We start from the raw sequence: 23504 nt of genomic DNA, 5'->3' as shown, positions 1-23504 counted from the left end.
TGAGGCCCAGGGATGGCTCTCCTGGCAACAGTGCTTTGGGCCTGGTTTTATTGGCACATTAAAAGCACTTATCCCTGCTTATCCTCAGGATTTTTTGTCTGAGCCTCCCCATGGTCTGGCCTGGGTATGGTTGGTAGTGGAATACAGGGCTAATACTGGGAGCCTGCCACAGTAAGAGAAGTTGATGTCAAGGACCCCAGGAGCCTTCATGCCAGTCAGTCTGGTCCTGGTCAATGATCTCATTTTCTCTGTGTCCTGGTTCCCCAGCACCTGCTCCTTGATGCAATCACTCCTCAGGCACTGTGGGAAGGACTTAGTGCACAAACAGCCTTTATTAGAGCAAAAATAACCTATGAAACTAGATACTCTATCCCCAGCCCATTCTTGAAGAAAGGGAACAAGGGATAGCTTTACCCCCAAACCTACACCCACTGGCATTTGGAATGGGGCCTGTGTCTCTTGCCTTCTGGAAGTGAGTGCTGAAACTCAAGGCAAATAAGGATGATTTCTACTATCACAGCACAAACAGAACTGTGCAGAGGGTGTCACCAGGTTGAGGGTGCCATCAGCAATTATGTTGTGAACTGCAGCTAATGTTTTGGCTGAGGAGAGAGCGCAGTTTGGTGTGCAAGTGCAACTCTGGCCTTCTGTACAGAGCTGGGAGCCACACTTGGCTGTTAGTGGAGAATGACCCTGATGTTATATGCAAAGGAGGGCATGGCTCCTGCACACCTAGCAGCCTGCAGACTATAAGGGGTCTTGTGGGCTGCTTGGCAGGCCCAGGACAAGGCACCCCCTAAGTGTGCATAGGTCTCTAGAGTAGTGCTCTGTACCAGTGATTGGTTTGCATTCAGCTGAGTCCTGGATCCTGTTCTACAGACCCTTTAGCTGAGGAGGTTGCTTTGGTGCCCTGAGAAGATTAGAGTCTGGGCACAACAGTGGACCCTAGAGTCTGGTCTCCAACTGGTTAATCATGATGCTGTTTCGTTTCATTTCATTGCTAAGCTATGGGGCCCTGTATATGTTGCACACAGTAACCACTGTTCAGTGCTGGGTGTATCAGACTGCAAAGGGCAGGAGCTGGTATCAGAGAAGGGACCTCAGACTGTAAGTCCTCACTGGGCTTCCCAGTGGAATGTGAGGTCCCCTCATGTAACCTGCTCTCAGTGGCTGTCCAGTAGTTTACTGGTAATGGGATGATAGTGGTGTTTTTCAACAGGAGTTTGGTTGATCCTGGTCCTCAAGAGCTCCCTCTGCTTCCTGCTCTCCCAGACTCTGCTATTCCTTCTGGGAAAGGGCACAAAGGCTACTGTAACATCTTAGAGCTGCATGTGAGGACTAGCTAGCCATTCTTTTTGGGATATTGCAACACTTGGAGTCAGGGGTTGTGACCTTGTACCCCAGCATGGGAGTTCAGCCAAAAAGAAAGCCTTACTTCTGGGGTACTGGAAGGCAGGGCAGGAAACACCTAAGGAATTAAAAGGGTTTTGAATAGCCATAGAAGCAGCTTAGGTCCAGTTGCTGAGTGAAGTCTTGGCAAGCAGCAGAGAGTAGCCTCAGAGCAGCCCAGTCTACAACGTTGTCATCAGCTGTGGCCTTAGGAACTGTTACACATGAGGAGGGTGGGATTGTCTTAATAGAGTTGATGGCTGGAGTAGCAGGTAGATGGATTGGAGGGGGAGAAGGGGGAGCTGGAAGATACTCTATTTGCTCTCTGTGCAGGCCTGGAGAAGAACTGGAAGAGGGACCAGGCAGCCTTCCATGGTCACTGCCAGGAAGTGATTGCCCCTGGTTATTTGGGGATATTTTGGGGATATCATTGATATCAAGGGAGTTATGCTGAATACATCACCCCACTGGACAGTGGAGTGATGATTATGGGCGTTATGCAACTTCCCTATACGATTATGAAAGTGACACCTCAAAAGATATAAACTGCTCCAAACCGATGGCTCTAGTAACCCTTCTTCAGCATCACTGACAGCGAGATCAGAAAGAGTTTGTGACAACTGAGACAAACACAACTCATTTGGCTCCTGAGGAGACCAGAGCCATTATCCAGTCCGTGGGGGCCCTGTACTGGGATGCCATCTCGATTTGACTCACTAATTGAGAGAGGGAAGCCACTGTCAAAGGGTGGACAGACCAGGACCTGGGTTGCGCCCATGCCAATGTTGCCAGATCAAAAACTGATTCTTTCTCCTGAAAGTTTAAAAGAACAGGTGGAAGGTGAAACACAGCTGAGAGCAGCAAAAAGCCATAGTTGCAGCACTGTTAGAGGAAAATAATCTCTACCCTTACACAATGAATATGAAATGGATAGAGACTGAAAACCCTCAAATTTTTGAAGCTGGATTCTGGGCTGGCAATAGCCTCACATTTCCTGAAGGTGACTGGGATGATGCAGTTCACAAACAGATGTTCTTGGCTGGTTTCCAGCCAGGTCTTAGAAATAGAATCGTTACAGTTGTAGACGCCACCTCAGCCCAAGATGAGGTTTTAAATGCAGCCAAAAGGGCGGCTGAGGTTTGGCAAAGCGGATCTGAGAGAGTTTAAAGCTAAGAGCAAATCCAGAACTCTGGCCACTGTGAAAACCTAAAAGGAGGCCAATCAAATGGGAAATAAAATTAAGAGAGTCCCAATGCACAGTGGGAATTTTAGAGAACAGAAGGTTCCTCTTTCCAGGAATTAAAAGAGCAACTAAAAGGTACGAGGAAGTCCCTCAGGGTACGACTGGTTTTAAAGCTTGCTAAAAAGGAACAACAGGTAAAGCCTTCCCAGAACCATTAAGTGACATGCAGTGTGGGCCATCAGGCATTAGGACAGCTTGCTCCACAAACCCAAGGGGTGCCAATTACCTGGGATGCCTGGGGGTACCCTAAGGTAAAAATAAAGGTGTGGAATAGGCTGCATAACATTTTCCTTTTGAGGTGGAAGAAGTGATGACCCAGATCACTGAGTCCTTGGTAAACCAGTGAATTTACTGTCCCTCAGTGGCAATAACTTCACAATCTGGCCTATAAGGAAGGCTCACTATTGAGGGTTAAATCAGAATACCCCAGTGTAGGGTTCAGTGGTTGCCTTCTATCAAGACTTATTGGATAGGCCCCCGAGGGGGAAATGGTACTTTTTGCTGTCGCCTAGTTTTTGGTCTACTTCCATAGCGCAAAGGAGCCGATATAAAATTGTTTTTACACACAGAGGTCAGCAATTTGAATGGACTCATTTGCCACAAGGCTTTCAGAAGTCCCTGCTTTTTCAAGCTTCAGTGACTAAGATTCTTAAACTTCTACTGGGCACCGAGCAGGTACTAGTTTGTAGTGGTATTGTGGTGGCATTTGAGACTGAAGGAAAACATAAGGGAGTCCTAGCCCATTTGTTTATATTGCTGAGCCAAGCTAGCTTAAAGTTAAATGGTAAAAAGGCCCAGATGGCCAGAGAAAGGGTTTTCTACCTGTGAACTGAAGTCAGCCTCAAGGGAAAGCAAACTCTCCAGGACATGGTTAAGGCAGTTGCTGAACTCCCCAAGGCCCACACATGAAGAGCTGTTAAGGTCCTCTGTAGGCCTAGTGAGGTTCAACTAAGATTTTACTGTAGGATTGGATGAAATCGATGGATCACCATACCAACTTTTAAGAAACAGGGAAATGGGGAACCAGGGTCCAGAACAAGATCAAGCTGTACATTCCCTGAAGAGGACACAGTTAAAGCAGTGGTCTCAGCTCACTCTAATTTACAACAGCTTTTTATTTAGGAGGTGGGGGCTGCTGACAGCACACTGACTTGGCAAGGATAAACCCACTACCTACATTTCCAGATGCCTCAGCCCAGGAGTCTTCAACCTACAAACTTGCAGGGTGGATCCAGCCTACAAAAGGACTGGGTCTAGCCCATGGCAGCACAGGAGCTCAGGGACCAGTAGCAAATACTTTTTTTTTCATAGGAGGGGTGGGCGAGCAGGGCACAAGGCCCAGGCACTGACTTAAAGGGGGCACCAGAATGGAGGCCCTCTGGGGAGTCTGCTTGGCCAAATCCACTGTTACCTATTGCCAGATGACAGTATGTGGGGAGGAATCAGGAATCCAGGCTGGGGGCAGCAGGACTCAAGGTTTTGGCCACAGGGAGTGGGCATAGGAGTTCCCGTAGCTGGTGGCTCATAGTCGGTCACATCCCAGTATTATCCTTTCCCCCACTCCCTCCTGTGAGCCATGATGCTGCCATGGGGGGGAAGTGTTGGTGTGACGAGCAGCCAAAAGGTAAATGCACTCTTGCCACTGTAGGTGCCATCGCTTCACCACCAAATTCACTGTTGCCCATTGCTGCAGGTGATGGGAACTGGCAGCATTCAGTGAGGGCGGGGACAGGAGGGAAGCATCTCCCGCTGGGGGGTGTCAGGAGAGGCACAAGGCTGAAGAAGGGACCAGGGCTACTGGGATGCAATCCCAATGCTACCTTAAGTGCAAACTGTACAAGATACGTCTGTCAGAGGCATGGTGCGGGGGCACAGGGAATCACAAATTGGAGGCAATTAGCAACCAATAGCAGAAGCTGTGTCACGAGTGGTGGTTTGGCATTAGTAAAAGGTTGCTAACTCCGGTCTTAGCTGGGTGGAAAAAAAAATATTCTCCCTCAGAAAGGCAGGTGCTAGTGGTGGACTGAGCTGTACAACATTTTGAATCTCTGACAGACCTTAATCCAATTATTTTAAGAACAACACATACAACCTCATTAAATATTTGTCTAATGCCTGGTAAGCTAAGTATACATTGGCCTAATAGATGGGAACATCCAGGCAAAAATTGTTGGCTATCCCATTTGTCATCATTGGGCTACAGGTAGGGACCCCCATATATGTCTTTTACCTCTGGGTAGAACTTTAAAGCACTAGTTTGAGGAAGCACCACCCTGGATAGGACAGGCTTTCCCAGGCACAGAAATGTAGGTTATTTATGGCTCTTCATACCACGTGGATGGAAAAGGCTACACTGGCTTTTCTCTTGTGGATCCTATTAACCACACTGCAACTGCCATGCAGTGCAACCTACACTCAGCTTGTTACACTGAGCTGGCAGCAGTGCTGTCCCTTGGAGATTACTCCTTTGAATGGGGATCTCCATCTGTATTTAGACTGAGTGGGTTTGCTGCCATAGTGGGGAAACAACCTGAATAATTCAAATGAAACACCAGTGTTCATGCAAATCTGTATAAATGTATTATCGACTTTCTGCAGGGTTTCTGTAAAGGGGCTAATTTCATAAGGTGAAAAAGGTCAACACCAGAAGGAAGGGGACCCTGCTCAATGAAACAATCATGCTGATCTAGAGGCAAAACAAAGTATGCTCAATGCTCTGCCATGGCAACCACCAAAGAAGAGCTAGGAGCCAATGGCCAAAATAAAAAAACCACTAAGGAGCCAGAAGAGGCTTCTAGCCTATCAGAAACACAAGAAGTGGATGCCTCGCTCAGGTCGCTATTCAAAAGGGATAATGCAAGTGGCATGCCTCTTAAAGTCTAGCCTGGGTGTGATCTGTTGGTGTCAAAACCTGGAGGAAGGGGTGGGTTGTCCCTGAGAATATCAGGAATGAGATTATGTATTTGGCTCATGATTATGGAGGTCATCACAGGGTAGCCCATACCAAAGAAAGACTGCAGCAGTCAGTGTAGTAGCCTTCCACTGGAATGGATGTGGAAATCTACATGTAGCACTGCTTACAAAGTATAGCAGGTGGTGCTGACCAAACAGGAACAAAGTTCCCACTACATACACAAAGGGTACATGGTCCTTGGCACTGAATCCAGATCAACTATATAGGGTCCTTATAAACACCACCAAAGGGGAGTACGTATTTACTTCTCATTGTAGATGGTTTTATAAAATGGCTTTCCCCGTGAAAACAAAAACAGTCCTGAATGCAGCCAAGGGTCTCACCGAGTATGTGGTTCCTAGGTGGTGCATTTTTACTGTAATAAAATCAGATAATGGCCCCATGCTTTACAGGGGAATTAATCCAGTTAGTCAGTAGACTGTACAGCATTAAGTAAAGATTTCATATGCCATAGCATCCCTGGGCTAATAGATATATGGAACAGCTTAACTGGAGATTAAAAGACTTAAAAAAAACCCCCTGTGTCCAGTACAGGGAAAGATTGGGATGTGAAGCTGCCTCAGGTCTTAATGGCTTTACAAGCAGCAGCCAATGCCTCAGCTGAGTTCAGTCTTTTTGAATGGACAACTGGTGCAATTACCAGAAGCCTGGCATGTTTCAGCCCTGGAGGAATGGCAAGCCATGTCTCTACGTAGGCCAGGGGAATAGTTAGCTACAAAGATAGCTGAAGTGAGTCAGCACATGGCTTGGCATATGGACAGGAATCAATGAAAACTGCAAAAAGGATTTTTACATCCTAAGAGGCAGACCTAAAAATTAGAAGCCAGGTAATGGTGAAAAAGTTTTTGTGGGAAAAACAGGCCTTCTTCCCTCAACAGCAGGTCCCGTATGCAATCACAGGCAGGTTGAGCCCTACCTTATACTAGGTGTGCAAATTCATGCGAGCCAGATTTTTGAAATGCTGTAACAGAAGACAGCTAAAACACTTTCAATGGGAAGTAATTATGAAGGAGGGTGACAAGCGGGGAGCATGGGGGTGACACTGGAGAAAAGCGTTTGTTTCTGTTTACTTAGATTAAGAGGGAGAGATATATTAGGAGGCAGTGGTCACTGCTGTGACCCTGTGCACCACAGCAATCTGTATCTATGTAATCTGATGCTGCAAGACCCAGCACAATTTGTCATCACCAGCACTGGCTGACTTAAACATGAGCCACTGGTTGTAGGGTGATTGGCCTTTGAAAAATGGAGAAACAACTGAGATTTCCCATTACACTTTCAGTCTGAGAAGCTGTCAGGTGCCATACATCTCTAAGGCAAGCGTGACAGTGATGTTCAGAGCAGTTTCCAAGATTTTCCAATTCAATGGCTCCTCTTGGGTGCTCAACACAGTAGTACAACTAGGCTGTTGCCCAGCAGAGATTTGTGTAAGCAGCGGGTTAGAGGAAGAGGGAAGAGAGTGTTTGAAGACCTACAGAGAGGTAAAAGACATTGGGGAGCTCCTGCAAAGGCTGCAATTGCTTCTTGTTGGGAAGGATCAGATGAAACATTCAAACCCCATATAGTTTGGAACAACTTCACGCTAATACAGGATGTAATCTGGGCTTGCTGACTAAACACTTTATGCTTGGATACCCAACAAAATTTGACACTGGTCCCCTACACATGCACATGCTACCAACACTGCCCTGGAATTCTTAGAGGAATTTGAGGAAGATTTCCCTTTTGAAGGAGATCCACTGCAGGTAAAACTAGATGCTGCCACCTATCTATTAACAGATGTGTGCAGTTATTAACAGAAGTGTACATTTCTGGGCCCCACATCTCAAAAAGGATGGAGTAGAACTAGAAAAAGGTACAGAAAAGGGCAACCAAAACGATCAGGGGCATGGAGCAGTTGCCATACCAAGAGAGATTCAAAAGGCTAAAACTTCAATTTGGAAAAGAGAAGTCTGAAGGGGGATATGATAGAGATCTATTTAAAAAATCATGAAGGGGACAGACCAAGTGAATAGAGAACTGTTGTTATTTACCAACTCCCAGAATACTAGTACTAGAGAAATTAGTAGGTGACAGGTTCAAAGCTAATACGAGGAAATACTACTTTTTTTTGTTTTTTTTTTTGTTTGGTTTTTTTTTACACAATGCATGGTTAACTGGGAGAATTCATAACCACAGGAGCTGGTGGAGGCAGATAGCAAAACCAGGTTTGGAGAGGGACTGGATACATTCATGGATAGATCTATTAATGACTACTGAAGAGAATGGTTGGAGATGTTTCCTCTGGCATCTCTAAATCAAGAATGGTAGATGCCAGGGAGGATACTGAATAGGGGATAGATCACTCTAGAGATATCTGGTTCAAAGTTCTCCTTTTACAGCATTCATTTCTGCCAGTTGAAAACAAGATACTGGGCTACGTGGACCACTGGTCTGATCCAGTAGGGCACTTATGTTCTTATGTTTGCTTATGACATTAAGTATAAGCTTGTGATATGGCACTTATCCACAAAGCAAGTTTTGATGACCAGAAAAAACTCCTGCAATAAACAGGATAAAAAATACCCCTCCCAAACCCAAACAAATGATAGAAGCATGATTTAGAACCTAAACATTTAAAATATTAATAAAACCACAAAGTGCAGTTGACACTGTTTTAGGACCTTCTAGCACTGGTATGGGAGTCTTAAACTCAATAAACCTAGAAGTAGTAAAAAATAAGTTGACAAGTATTGCCACACACTGAGCCCAAGGATTTGAGCACCAGTATCACATCAAGCTTACAAGCAGTAATTAAATCAGATTGCAGTGAAAACATCTATAAAAGTGGCACCTTAACTGAAAGGATAGTTTGGATGATGGTGAAACAAGACTTCAATTTAAATAAAGATGTGTCTTGGGTCATGGCCTATCCACGAAAACAAAGAGAATTACAAAGCATCATAAAGGGAATAGGGATCACTTCAAAACTGGGAGCATGGTTCTGATCCAAGAGGCCTCTAGGAGTGTATCAACATTTTCCATGCAGAGATAGCATGGTGGCAAGTCCAAACTGGACCATGTATTTTAAATAGCAGTGAAGTTTATTCACTGATTACATGGGCTGGGAATGAGGAAACTGTCTGCTCAGTAGTTTCCATCAGGACAGTAGCATCATTTTGTTTCAAAACTTTAGGAAATCTTTAACTGGATTTGGAATCACAATGGAAGTTGGCAGCCCAATCTAACTACATCTGTCCAACCAAAATCACGAGGGGTGGGTTTGTCAGCTGGGGCAGCTCACCTCAATAAAGGAAGAATGTTAGATATGCCAAAAGGAAACAACAAACTCTGTCTTTCTCTGTTCCTGTTCGTCTTCCTTCCCTGTGGGAAAGGGCAAAGATCATAACACGGTGCTCACTGCTCCTGCGTGCCCCAGGAGATATAGTCAGGCCGTGTGGCTGCATGGTACTCATCGACTAGCTGCTGCACAATCTCACGGGAGTTGTCCAGCTCGTCAAAGTTGTCCTTGAAGATGTCCTCCTTGCGGAACTGCTCCAGGAAGGCCTCCCTCTTGCGCAGCTTGTCATACTGCCGGCACGTCCGCTCGAACAGCTAGGACACCACACAAAACAGATGTGAGAGTGGGGAAGGACCAGGGAGCAAAAGGCTGCGTGGGAACATGGGAGCTCCTAATCTTAGCCAACCAGCCAAAGGACATAAGAGGTATGAGCAGAGAAGTCTCTGGAGGGGAATCCTAGGGTAGGCAAGCCCCCTGTGTCTGGCTAGCTTAGCAGTGGTGGAGGGGGTGCTGATACACCTGTGGTGGAGGGGGTGTTGTCTCAGTGTGTTAACCAGGTTTCCTGGTAGGAAGAAGCAAGCAGCTCATTGCAGCATTGCCATCTGCCTTCACATTCCCAGGAAACTTCTGATCTGGGGTGCCCATGAAGCTTACTAGACCGAGTAACAGCTTGTATTCCCAGGGCTACTTCAACAAATGGGGACAAATGATCTACTTAGGCAGGGCTGGATTCCTCCAGCATCCAACTCTTGCAGATCCCGGAGTCCCTGGGAGAGAAATGAACATTGAGGCTTCTGGTTCCAGACTACAGCAAAGGTGCCTGACACATGTGGCCTGCATCAGGCCACTTGACAGTGGCTAAAGTTGGATTGTGAGGGTACCCGGCATGCTCACCGAGGAGATGCTGGTGTGGTTTGCCATCATCAGACCGCTGACCCGGTGTGCAGATGGCAGGTAAGGGGACTTTCTGGAGAGTGCCACCTGGATGCTGGCAGGCCCCCAGGGGATAAAGTTGGCCAGCTTCCTCTCACGGATCCTCTGCAGGCTCTTGTGAACCTGGCAAGATAAAAGCAGGTCAGCACCACAGACATAGCAGCTATGTCTACCAAACAGCTGGCAAGGCAAGGTCAACTTCCTTAAAGGGGCCAGCAAGACCACCCAGTCCCTGCTATTCCCCAGATGGACTGGGCAGGGCCTGTGTGAATGAATGTCTCTAAGGGGCATGTTCCTACCACTGCTCATGGGCCTGGGTTTCAACAATCAGCTTCCAGGATGGGCAGACTTCCATAGGCAGCAGGGTGTGAACACAGAGATAGCCTTTCAAAGGACTTGGTCCAATGTAGCTGGGCTGAGCAGCAGTCAGCCGTTTTCTGGCTTTCCATCAACTGTCTATTTTAGGGACCCTTCAATCCAATCCAAACCCACCCCTAGTAGCATAGCCTAGTAGCATTATGACCCAATCCATTCCCTTCATCTGGGAGCAGGCATGTCCCACTTGCCTGTGTTGGGTCCACCTCTCCTTGGATGATATTAAGGATGGCAATGTAGCAGTGGTTGGTCTGTCTGTCTCGCCCAGTGGAGACCATGACGTTTTTAGGCTGTAACAATCTTCTCATCACATCCAGGACTGTGGTCTTCCGCACACTGGCCACCTGCAAATGCCAGCAGAGAGAACTCAGATGGATAATTCATACATGCATATAGCAGAGTGCTGGGTGCACCCCCCTGTGTGGCGCCTCTACACAGCACATGGAGGTCTATGCTGAAGTTAGATCAATTGCAGAAATAAGGTCATTGTGGAAGACCCGTGCCCTTTTGAATCATGCACACAGCCCCAAATCTACAGGCAAGGGAGAGAAGCCACTGAAGCCATGTGACAGTTGATGCAAAATTGCTACTGTTGTGCCTTTCCAGGACAAAGGGAAGCAACCAAGAGCCATCCTGCCCCCTCATGCATGGGGCTAATAGCAGAGCTCAGCCTGAACCTAATGAACAGGGGAGGAGAGGGAACATACGGAGAGTGAGTCACTCCACCCTCTGCAGCCGCACAAGTATTTAGTGAGGCAGTGAGCATGCAGGGATGGAATAGGGGCATGACACTTGGGAGAGGAGTTGATATGCTGTGACTGCTACTGACCTCACTACAGTCAACACCCTTCTACCACTTCACTGCAGTGGTGGATTGACCCTGCACAGAGCCAGTGTGCTCATAACACTTCCTCATCTCCCGTAACACACACAAGCTCAGATGGAATTTGTTACAGTTGGAACTGGGCCCCAAGGCAGTGACTCTAAGGGATAATCATCTGTCGCTTAACATAAAGAGGGGAGGCACACTTCAGTAAGGGGAAATTTTTTTGCTAGAGACCATAAATCATACTCCGTACTCAGGGACTCACATAGTGGCACTGTGCTGGGCAGGGCTGCAGTGCAGTGGTTTTTTTGGTCATTGAAGGGCTGTGTTTTGGTTATGTGGCTCTTGCATGTAGGCATTATGGAAAGCTGACTTCACTGCTTGCTGGTGTCAGATGGGCAGTCAACTTAACCTGCTGCAGGTATTTATCATGGAGAAAAAATAAACTCTAGCATGTGCCGCTGTTCAGAAAGGTGCTTATATACATCCATGCAGGAGACCTGATGGACATTCTAAAGACAGGAAATGACTGTTTACTTGAAGGTGCAGGAAAAATTGTTTCCTGATACTAACTTCCTATAGCTGTATGCTAGGGACAGCCACAGTTTTCTAACCAGCTTTTTGTTGGTGTGCAGAGGTCATGCCCCAAACACAAGGGCTGGGGCAGGTCAAGGACAGACATCAACTAAGCTGCTGGCAGGCTCCCTGTACTCCTCCAACAGAAGCCAGAACACATGCTCATACCCATTTCTGAGCCAGCAGCCTTTCCGATTTACTTTTCTGAGTAACATCCTGGGGAAATCCATCTGATGGGAGGAGAAACAGCAGTGGTTTGCTCATACTGAGCTACCACACTTCTCCTATATTTCAGTAGGGCCTTGGGTCCTGGCTGGTGCAGATGTGCCCACTGCAGGAGGGTGATCAGGGACTACAGAATGCACATGCAGAAGCATGGACTACTATCCTACTGCTTTCTAAACTCTGATGATGCAGCTGGTGACTGAGGAGGGGAGGTCAGGAGTTCTGCAGATGAGTACTTCCTACCAAGGCTTTGCAAAGAGCAGCAGAATCCTGCCCCAAGGGAAATTATGTGGCTGCTGTTAGCTGACAAGTCCCTCCAATTAAATTGATGGGACTGGAAGAATTTGCTGGCAAAGGATGAGGGTGCAGACAGCTGTAACAATCAAGATGTTTTGAATGCCTTTGAAACGTTTCAAAGGGTTAGCTGTGCATCCATACGGTCTAGAAGTACCTGAAACACTCTCGAAGAGTTACTTTTTACAATGACATAATGCTTGAGAGCATTTTGATTTGTGTTACCTATACTTGCAGAAAAGGGTAAGAACCAGGCAGGAGCCAGGTACTACCCCTCCCTGCTAGCTCCTGGGGAGCCCCCTGCCATTGCCAGAGCTGAGCCCTTCAGCCCCAATCCCCTCTACCCCTCTGCTCTGAAGGGGAGAAGAGAGACTTGGGAATCTCTTGCTGTCCCCAACCCCTGCTTTTTCCTTTACCTCCCCACCCTGGGAGGGCAGTAGAGGGGGCTGCAATATTTTTTAAATGTTCCAGCTGAGGAAGGCCACACAGGCCATGTGCATGTCCCCCAGCTGGAATGTTTACTTTTTGAAATGTTTCTAAGTGTGTTTAATTTGGAAGAGTTTCAGTTGGTACTTCTGTCTGTGCTCTGTGGTAAGTTGGGTTACTCAGCATTTGATGGTTGCCTGAGGGTAGACATCTGCCTCATGGGCCACACAAAGGCTGTTGCTATCATGAGGTAGGTCAAGCAGAGCAGGGGGTGGCAGTCTGTCAAATGTCCTAAGCCAAGTGAGGAGGCTGCTTGGCTATATGGTAGCAGGGAAGAACCAAGATAGAGAAAACAGTTTAAGCCCAGAGTAAGAAGCTAGGACACGACATAGGTGTTGGCCATGGCTCAAGGCAGCAACAGGCATGCGGGTAATGAGACAGGCCTGGAGGAAGCCCCTGGGCAGGAGAGAGCCCTGTGAAATAGGTCAGCGCTTACCGACTGGTCTGTAGTGAGCGGTGTGTAGCCAGTCATGAGAAAGTGCAGTCTGGGGGTGGGGATCAGAGAGGCGATGAGGCCAATCAAATCATTGTTCATGTAACCAGGATACCTAAGTGTTGTTGTGCTGGCTGACATGATGGTAGAGACCTAGTGGAGAGAGAAGGAACACAGTCAGAGACTGGGGAACAGTGCACTTGGGAGTGAGATGTCTCAGCCCAGAGCTCAGTTCCACAGCAATAAAAGCACATCTGCACAGATCGGGGCAGAGCCAAGCTCCTTGCCCCACCAGGAGCCTTTGCTGTAAGGCCCCAGCATGACTTTGGTCCCTCGACAGTGGCTCAGGAAGATCCAGGCCAAGCAGCCATAGACAGGTCAAGACTAAACCAGAGGATGCCAGATTAAAGTATTTGGCAGACTTCTCAAAGTGAACACTCCTAGAGTGGGGGGTCTGTACCAGCTGGTTGATCTGGGAGAAGGATGGGTTCTGAATGTGCAGCCGGTCTGTGGCAATCCGATTCAGAGCAGTGTTGTCCAGAACCACCTGCAAAAGAGAGAGGGCTGTGCTCAGCTACCTGGAGAACTTTTAGGGGAAGCTGAATGATATGCAATGTCACAAGTGAGAACATTGAGAGAACTATCAGTTTCTGCTCAGAGTGCTGGGCCCAAATGTCATAGCACAATGAAGCACTGTGCAATGACAAAGATGACACTCAAACTGATTAATTCCGAGATGGCTGCTATTCTGGAGCATAACCAACACTCCATGGGAAACTCTCCCACTCCCATTTTGGCTGCACGCACCAGAGCCCTCCCAAGACAGCGCCGCCCCAAATGTCTGCCTCCAAGACAGTGCAGTGCAATGTCAAAGCAAGTGAAAAGCATGAGGGGAGTGAGAAAGCCCACTGCTTAGCGACACAGACCAAGAGACTAGAAATTTTCATGCAAACTGGACTGGATGAAAAAGCGTCTTGGCTGAGACCTGTCCACATGTCTGGGTGGGAGCTGGAGATGTCTTTATTGCTAGGCTGAGGCCCCTGGAGAACAGGGGTCAGTGATAATGAAGACCTGGGGTAGGGCCCAAGGGGAGCTATGTTTGAGTAGAGTGTTTTAAGTCAGATTCTTCTCCAGCTGGCTTCTGCTTTCACTAGCCTCAGGACTGAAACAGGAGGGAGAGCAGTGGAAGCAGAGCCAGCATTAGCCTCTCACTGCTGCAAGCAAATTTGTCCTATATTTAGAAGACAGCCCCGCATAAATGCAGAAGGGAGTGCCTCAGAGCTCCAGGCACAGGTTCAAAGCCCTGTATTCCCAGACTATGGAACGGCTCAGCCTTTCCGGGGGCAGGTATGGAGCTCTATACAATTTGCTTTCCAGGTCCCATTTGCTCTGCACAGACACTAGCATGCACTGCTATGACATGCTGGCTGATGCTCCTTGCCCTGTGGCAAACTATATTTCAGAGCTGATGTGGAATGTGGGACCCTACATAAACACAAGGAACAGCATCACTACTGATCGACAGCTGTGCTGGCCTCGACAGATTGGAGGTCCAATGGTTCCTGAAGTGGGAGGTGAGGGCTGGCCCACTGGTGCCCCCACTCTGCTTCAAGTTGCAGCAGGATTCTTACCACACAGTCAGCATTCTGGGTCAGCCGCTTGAGAGTCAGCAAGGAGTTGTATGGCTGGACGACGACATCACTCATTTCATCCTGGTTTGGGAAAACTGAATAGGTCTCCACCAGCTTCTTGGGATATCTGAGTGAGTGAACCCAGACATCAAGAGTTAACTTCATCAATCCTGCTGTCAGTACTTCCCTCCCACGAGTTCCCTTCTCAGTCTCCAGGGTTCAGGACAGTGGTGAGTCACCCACAGTGCATGCCAAAGTCTGCTCCCAGGGAGGAAGAAAATTTGTTCCGCCAATGCCTGCATCCAGCAGCATGGCAGGAAGCCGTCAGACAAAGCCAAAGGCAAGGCTGAACCGGCCACTGGATGAGTAAGCAGCTGCTCACAAGCAAAGCTGCATGTGGGGACAAGCAAGGTAGCAGTGCGGGAATCCTGGCTCCAGCCTCCTACCTTCATCGGTGCAGCTGATCAGATCAGATCAACTTGAAAGGAGACAAAGAGACTGAACAGAACAAACTCCATTTCAGAGACTCTGCAGCCCCTGGGTATAGCAGGAGCCATCCCTTTTCTCCAGATAAACTGCTGGGGACTGCACGAGACAGTGTTTGGGTGGGGGCAGTGGAACAGGCCCTGAGGGTGTGGACACACGTAACAATTAAAATGTTTCCAATGTCTTTGAAATGTTTCAAAGGGCATTTCATCATGTGTACAAGCCCTCTGACACGTTCTAAAAGTGGCTGGAACACTCCAATGTATTCTCTCTCCTTATACGAGGTACTATTTTGGAATGTTTCACTTTGTTACATCTGGAATGGCGGGAGGGAGAGCAGGCGGATGGCCTGCCAGCTGCTCTGTCCCATCAGATCCCTGGGGGTCCCTTCAGTGCCAGTCCCCCTACCCTCCACCTCTCTGCGGGACTGTGAAGGGGAAGAGGTGGGGATAGAAGAGATTGGAGCTGGGGATCTCCCTCCCCAACCTGTCTCTTCTCCTTTCCCATCCCTAGGGGGAAGTGGAAGCAAGAAGTGCTGGTCCCAGCAGCCTGCTCTAGCACCCCCTGGGGGCACATGTCACCCCTGGCTGAAATGTTTCCAAGTGCATTTCAATTGGAAATGTTTCAGTTGTTATGTCTGTCCATACCCTGAGTCAACACTCTTCAGCTTCCAGAAGTCCCAGGCTGGACTAGAGTCCGCTGAGGTGAAGGGGCTAATGCTGAGTACTCACCTGTCATTCAATCTCTCAAGCAGATAGGAGCCTAACCCAGAGCCTGTTCCGCCAGCAATGGAGTGACACAGCACAAAGCCCTGGAACGAAGCAGAATATGGACAGCTCAAGGGACCGACTCAGCCTCCCAAGTGAAACGGAACAGAGATGAGCTCTCGTCATGCCATGCAACAGAGCCTAGGTCAGCACAGCTGGCAGCTGACTGTCTCTGGATCTGTGTCAAGAGCCACTAGTGGCAGTCAGGTGACATAACTGAACATCCTTCAAGCCTTCCCTCTGAGACAAAGTCCTGCAACTCAGCTGCCCCAATCCTGCTCAGGAGCCTTTTAGATCCCTCCCAACCTTGGAACACAGGTTAAAGCATCACAGATATCCCTCCCCCGGCTCAGCATCCAATCAGTTTTAACATAGGTGAGTTCATAAGTTCAGGCCCTTCCTCTATTTCCAAATTAACCTACACCTGTCCCTACCAATCTTAGTGTCCCTAGAAGAAAGGCTCCTCCCTTTCTGACTCCAAGCTAAACACTCACTTGCATCAGATCCCCACAACCTGCTCCTTCTACAATCACGTTTTTCCTTTTTCCTGTTGCAGTACAACAGAATGAAATAAACACATGGGTGCTCTGACCATCTCAGCAAGGGGCATGATGAAACTGAGGACAGTCAAGGTGCTGTCAGATAAACAAAGCAAAACCAGCTGAAGAGATGGTGATTTCTTCCCTCGACTCCCCTCCTGTCTCTGAGTTACAAGACTCCACAGTGTCAGTGGCAGTAACAGCAGGTTGAATTTCTCAGCCGAGTGTGGTTTCACAGTTACTGATCCCCTTTAAACCTGCTTAAGAAAATGAAACTGTAGCTGCCCTGGGTTCTTCACACCTTCACACTCTAAGGATTTCATGGTAGCCAACAGCTTAGGCTGGCCCAAAAGCGGGACAATGTCTGTTTGCTGCCACCTTGTGGTTCTAAAGCGAGCATCCATTCAAGCCACATGCACAGCAGAGCAAACCAGCAGGGTACAAATTGGGATGGGGGCATTTCATCAAGACCCTTCCTACCCAGCTGTGGAGATTCACTAGAAGCCAAGCTGGGAAGGGAGTGTTTGGAGAGTGCTCCTTTGGGAAAAGGGAGAGGAACTACTCAGTCTGATGCAAGGGGAGATGAACAGTAGGTGAAGTGGGTAAAGGGAGGCAGTAAGTCAAAATCTCTTCTTAATAACAAGCTCTGTTGGGTGCTTATGGTCTCCTCCAGAAGAGGCCATCACTAGAAGTGTTTAAATTGGATTTGGAAAATGTGTTATAAACCATGCCAGAGAAAACCCCTCCCCTTTCCAGGGATCATGTGATCTTAGTTTCATAGTTTCTAGGGTCAGAAGAGACCTGAACAGATCATCAAGTCTGACCCCCTGCCCTGGGCAGGAACGAGAGCTGGGGTCATAACACCCGAGCCAGATATCTATCCAGACTCCTCTTGAAGACCCCCAAGGCAGGGAAGAGCACCACCTCCCTTGGGAGCCTATTCCAAAGCCTGGCAGCCCTAACCATAAAGTAATGCCTCCTGATATTTAGCCTGAACCTGCTCTCAATCAATTTGTGGCCATTATTCCTTGTTATCCCAGGTGGTGCCTGGGGGAACAGAGCCTCACTTATTTCCCGCTTGTTCCCCCTGGTGAGTTTATAGACAGCCACCAGATTCCCTCTCAGTCTTCTCTTGTGGAGGCTGAATAGATTCAGGCCCTTTAGTCTATCTTCATGGGACCTGGCCTACTGCATCCTGACCACGCGAGTAGCCCTCCTCTGGACACTCTCAAGGTTAGCCACATTTCTCTTGAAGTGCAGCACCCAGAACTGGACGCAGTACTCCAACTGCGGCCTGACCAGCGTCGCATAGAGGGGAAGGATCACCTCCCTGGACCTGCTACTGATGCCTCAGTACATGCACGACAAGGTGCGGTTAGCCTTACTGACTGCTTCCTCGCATTGGTGGCTAATGTCCATCCTGGAGTCAACAATGACTCCAAGATCCCTTTCAGCCACTGTGTTGTTGAGAAGGGTGTTCCCCAGCCTATAGGTATGCTGCAGGTTCCTTCTCCCTAGATGCAACACCTTGCACTTGTCTGTGTTGAATTCCATTCTATTCTCATCCTCCCACCTCTGTAACCTGTCTAGATCTAGCTGGATTCTGTCCCTCCTCTCCAGTGTGCCCACTTCTCCCCACATCTTTGTGTCATCAGTGAATTCGGACAGTGTGCTTTCCACGCCCACCTCCAAGTGACTGATGAAGATGTTGAATCTTAGGGGAGAACACAACAGATTTGGTAAAAGCTTCCTGTCTAGGATTACTACTCTGGATGCAAGCTGCTCAGCAGCCTTATCCCCAAAGACATTTGCATCCTCCAAGTTCCCACAAAGATTGAAGCTTCAAAGTAACCCAGACAAAACAGCAGAGACTTTAGGGCTGGGATCTACCCTGGGAAATGGCAGTCTGGCACAGTCAGCAATGAATGATCTAAGGCCTCTTTGTTACTTACCTCTAAACTGTCACTCCCATCAGCCTCTCTATCTATTATGTCAAAGATATCTTCGTGGATTTTTTCACCCTGCAAGGCAGAACCAAAACAACATTCATTCCATTAATTTCTCCTTGAGGAATCACAGAGAAGTAGGTCTGGAAGAGACCTCCAGAGGTCATCTAGTTCAATGGTTCTCAACTATTTTTGTACCAGAATTTGTAAACATTGATGGCCAGTCCCGACTCAGTAAATACTTTAAGTAGAAAACAGCTCCCAGACCCTGCCAGTACCTCTCATTCCTGACCCACAGGCCCCTGGCCCTGCTGGTGCCCCTCACTGACCTACAGCCCTCTGGTCCTGCCAGTGACTCCCAACCCACAGATCTCTGGCCCTGCCAGTGTCCCCCCAGTTGGCTACTCCTCATGCTGCTGGAAGCACAGCTGGCACAGGTTCATGGTGGCAGCAGAAATGAGTCTCGCTGCCCTTGCCCACTCTCCCATGCTGGGACCCACCTGCTGGGCCATGGAAGCAGCTCCTGCCTGTGTCAGTCTGGTCAGGCTGCAGCCCCGTGCCTGCTGCAGGTGCACAACTCTGGAGGGGCATGTGGCCCCCCCATCCCCCCCAACACACTGAAGGGCTGGGGATGGGAAGCAGCAGGTTGGGAGTGAGGGGTACCAGCAGCAGGGCTGGGAAGGTGGGGGGACTGTGGGTTGGGAGTGAGGTCCTCCCCCAAATGTTGCCTGTGCCCATTCCTGCCCCCCAATGCATTGTTTATGCCCCCTCCACCCCATAGACTTACCGGTGGGAAGCTGCAGGAGCTTCTCCCCACCCTGCTTAGTTGCCATGTGCATACGCACATGCATATGGTGCCTCCTGGCTGATCACCTTCTACCCACTCCCCACAGCTCCAAGCAGCCCCTTGTATGCTAGAACTCTGCCAGCATGCAAGGGCAAACATGTACTTTCCTGTGTTTTTCTATGACGGTCACAACCCTTTCAAATATTCTTATGACCAACTTTTGGGTTGCAACCCAAGGGTTGAGAAACACTCATCTAGTCCAACCCCCCTGCCAGAGGCAGGATCATCCCTATCCAAACCATACTATACAATCCATAATCTAAACTCTACATAAAACCACCATTAACCCTGACACAACACAGACATAACACCTTAACCTGCCACAGGTATGTGCCAGGCATAATGTCATGCAGCTTCCAGCCATGCCATTAGATCCTTTGGGGGTGTTTTTTTACCCATGAGTCCATCCTGAATGGGATGGTACTTGCATATCAGCACTTAGGATCATAAGAAAGTAAAGTTGGAAGGGACCTTATGAGGTCATTTAATCCAGCTCCCTGCTTAAGGCTATTCCAGCCAAGAGCTTTTCTTTCACCTGCTCTTAAGAATTTCTACGGATGGAGATTCCACAGCTTCTCTATGTAGCCAGTTCCAGTGCTTGACCTCATACTCAAACAGTTCTTCCCAATTTCCAAACTAAATTTTCCCTGCTGCAGCTTGAGGAAATTGCTCCTAGTCCTGTCCCCTACAGCCACAAAGAAAGAGCTTTCTCTAACTTCTTTATAATCATCTTTCAGTATTTCAAACTGTTAGCAAATCCCTCCTCAGTCGTTTCCTCTCCAGACTAAACAAGTCCAGTTCCTTCAGTCTCTACTCATAAATCACGGTCCCGAGCTCCCTAACCATTTTCATTGCCCTCTGCTGGACTCTTTCCAATTTGTTCACATCTTTTCTGTAGTGGTGGGCCCAGAACTGGACACACTACTCCAGATGTGGCCTCACTACTGCCAAGTAGAGGGGAATAAATCACTTCCTTTGATCTACTGGCAATGCTCCTACTAATGAAACCCAGTATGCTGGTAGTCTTCTTTACAACAAGGGCACGCTGTTGACTCATATTCAGCTTCTCGCCCACTGTAAGCCCCAGGTCCTTTTCTATTGAGCTGTTGCTTAGCCACTCAGTCCCCAGCCTGTACCGGTGCATGGGATTGTTTCATCCTCAGTTCGGGATTTTGCACTTGTCCTTAATTAACTTCATGAGATTTCTTTTGGTCCAATCTTGCAATTTGTCAAGGTCTCTCTGAATCCTAGCTCTACCCTATAGCATATCTACTACTCCCCCCAGCTTGGTGTTATCTGCTGCAGGTGCACCTCATCCCATCTGCCAGGTTGTTGATGAAGATATTGAACAAAACCAGCCACAGGACCACCCCCTGGGGCACTCCCCTTGATAGCAGTTGCCAACTAGACACAGAGCCATTGACTACTACCCTCTGAGCTGGATTATCCAGCCAGTTTTCTATCCACCTTACAGTCCATTCATCCAACCAACCAACCAACCCATACTTCTTTAGCTCACTTGTGAGACTGTTATGGAAGACTGTATCAAAAGACTTGCTAAAGTCAAAGTATATCACATCCATTGCTTTCCCCACAAGAGCCAGTCATCTCATAAAAAGCAATCAGGTTGGTCAGGCATGATTTGCCCTAGGTGAATCCATGCTGACGGTTCCTAAACACCACTGCCTCCTCCAAGTGCTTAGAAATGGATTCCCTGAGGACCTGTCCCATGATTTGTCCAGGGACTAAGGTAAGGCTGATAGGTTTGTACTTTCCCAGATCCTCCTTCTTCTAAACATGGGCACTATATTTGCCCTTTTCTGATCACCTGGGAACTCTCCTGATTGCCAAAAGTTTTCAAAGATAACAGCCAGTGGCTCTGTAACCACATCACCCAACTCCCTCAGCACCCCTGGGTGCATCACATCTGGCACCATCAACTTGTACATATCCAGCTTTTCTAAATAGTCCCTAACCTGTTCTCTTGCCACTGTTGGCTGCTTACCTCCTCCCCAAACTATGCTGCCAGGAGCAGAACTTGCCTGTGAAGATTGAGGTAAAAAAGGCATCAAGTACTTCAGCCTTTGCTGAATGGGACTGCCCCCCTGTTCAGTAAGGGACCCACATTTCCCCTGATCTTCCTCTTCTTGCAGACATACATGTAGAAACCTTTCTTGTTACCCTTCATGTCCCTTGCTAACTGCAACTCCTGTTGCACTTGACCTTCCTCATTTCATCTCTGAATGCCAAGCAATACTCTTATACTCCTTCCTAGTAGTTTGTCCAAGTTTCCACTTCTTGTAAGCTTCCTTTTTGTGTTTTAGCTCACTGAAGAGTTCCCCGCTATGCCAAGCTGGTTTTCAGCCATACTTGCTAGTCTTCCTGCATATGGATGGTTCATTCCTGCATGTGCCAATGTGTTTTTAAGCCTCCCCAAAGGCATTGGGTGTTGTCTAAAGCTAAGATTGGGGACTTCAACTGGGGTGTGCCAATTCTCCTGCTAGGAGCAAAACTGGAGGTTCCTGGATAGAGGGTCTCGCCATTCTGCTCAGGGTCAGACTGATCGCTATATTTGGGGTCAGGAAGGAATCTTACTCCATGGTCAGACTGGTATGGTCTGTGAGGATCTTTGATTTCTTCTATAGTAGTGGTATTCTATGCAGGACCTCTTGAGCATATATTGAAAACATTTTATGGAAGCAGGACCTTGGATGCTGTGGTTCCCCTGCTTTACCTGTGGCACGTTAGGGTGTTAGGTCTGCGTTTCATCAGGGTTGAGGGTAGTCTTATGTACAGTTTAGATTATGGTTGTATGGGATGGATTGGATAGGGATGATCCTGCCTCAAGCAGGGGGTTGAACTAGATGACCTCTGGAGTGTCCAACTTTTCTATGACTATGACTAAAGTACAACCAGCAATCCTGGATGCCTTTTCCCTTCAGACCAGTCTCCCTGGGGAACATTTTTGGAAAGAGTCCACCAGAGAGAGACAATTTGTCCACATATTTTTGAAGCATGGGACCCAAAACAACACAGAGCGCTGAAGGATTCCGGAATCCCAGCAGGGCTGAAGGAATTCCCTGGTAAGCTCTTAAGCACAAGGACTAGACATATGCTTGCACCAGCATGCATGAGGCCCCTTACCTGGGAGAAGCCGCTGGCCCAGTTGTTTCCGGCCCCACCCCCATGCTCAGACAGGTAGATGTTTTCAGGATTGTACAGGTTCGCATAAGGAGAGTTCAGGATGGAGTGGATCACTCGGGGCTCGAGGTCCAGAAGCACAGCCCGAGGGATGTAATGTTCATCATCTGCCTGTAACGGGGAGCGGTGAGAAGGCTAAAGAACATGATACAGTCATAACTCAACAGCGCTTTGCTCTGCGGGAGAAACCGAGGCAGGCACCGGCTGTCAGCCCAGAGCTATGAACACAGCAAGCATCAGCTTTGGGTCCTGGTGAAGCGGACTGGCAAGGCAACAGTTATTACTGGGCACCTCTCTCTCGAGACAGCACCTATTTGTGTCCGTGGACCCTGCTGTGCCGGGTGCTGCATGCGCACACGCAGAACAGACGCGGCCCCCTTCCACAATGTGCTCCCAATCGTAGCAGATACATGACAACTCAGTGACGGTGGCCGGGGGGCCGCCTGCATCGGGCGCCGCAAGGGGCACAGGCACCTCCGTGCGCGGCAGGCGACAGCCTGGGGGCAGCACGGGGCAGGGGCTGGGATCGGAGCGGCCCTGGGGGGGACCGAGCCCGCACCTGGTAGAAGAAGACGTCCTTGCGGTCCGTGCCCTCGGTGGCGAACTCCTCCACGATGCCCTCGGGGCTGATGCCGTGCTCGGCGCACAGCTGCTTCCAGAACTCGAACCCGACTGCGGCCAAGGAGGGAAGAGGAGGGGAGGCGGCGTCAGCCCCCCGGCCGGCCGGCCCTGCCCGCCCCGGCCTTGCCTGCCCCCGGCCCCGGCCCCGGCCCCGGCCCCGGCCCCGGCCCCAGGCAGGGCACTCCTGGGCGCCCCCGCCTGCCCGGCCCTGCTCACTCTGGTTCCCGCACTGGCCCAGCTGCAGGGTGATGATCTCCCGCGGCATCTCGCCGGAGCCGCCGATTCCACCGCCGCCCGCCCCGCGTCGCCGGGAGCCCGCCGCGCCTGCGCACTAGGTGGCAGCTGTCCGTGCAACAAGATGGCGGCGCCCATGCTCAACGGTGGGCGCCGCCATGTTGAGCCCCGCGCGCAGGCGCGGCGGCCGTTGCCGGG

General features: G+C 49.1%; 1 protein-coding gene across 1 annotated transcript; it reads right to left on the bottom strand.

Moving 5' to 3' along the window:
• Positions 1-8205: 8205 nt before the first annotated feature.
• On the bottom strand, positions 8206-23403 carry TUBG1 (tubulin gamma 1). The gene is made up of 11 exons (XM_006273473.4): positions 23289-23403; positions 23011-23123; positions 22395-22562; positions 18410-18478; positions 15883-15962; positions 14666-14792; positions 13495-13581; positions 13038-13187; positions 10386-10538; positions 9781-9942; positions 8206-9200 (listed from the first exon to the last, which is right to left on the bottom strand). The coding sequence occupies exons 1-11, from the start codon at positions 23335-23337 to the stop codon at positions 9003-9005; spliced, it is 1356 nt and encodes a 451-aa protein (XP_006273535.1). The 5' UTR covers positions 23338-23403; the 3' UTR covers positions 8206-9002.
• Between the last annotated feature and the right edge of the window lie 101 nt (positions 23404-23504).

This window comes from Alligator mississippiensis, chromosome 4, assembly GCF_030867095.1.
Source record: "Alligator mississippiensis isolate rAllMis1 chromosome 4, rAllMis1, whole genome shotgun sequence".
Taxonomy (NCBI): domain Eukaryota; kingdom Metazoa; phylum Chordata; order Crocodylia; family Alligatoridae; genus Alligator; species Alligator mississippiensis.
The sequence above is the reverse complement of the archived record's forward strand: the minus strand, read 5'-3'. Positions and strand labels throughout refer to the sequence as shown.

Bases quoted from the DNA above. Each gene is read 5' to 3' on its own strand.
- TUBG1 (XM_006273473.4), bottom strand. From the start codon at position 23,337: ATGCCGCGGGAGATCATCACCCTGCAGCTGGGCCAGTGCGGGAACCAG. The intron at 13,188-13,494 runs GTACAGACCCCC...TCTCTCCACTAG, and splicing joins TCTCCCAGATCAACCAGCTG to GTCTCTACCATCATGTCAGC. The intron at 9,943-10,385 runs GCAAGTGGGACA...TTATCTTGCCAG, and splicing joins GAGAGGTGGACCCAACACAG to GTTCACAAGAGCCTGCAGAG.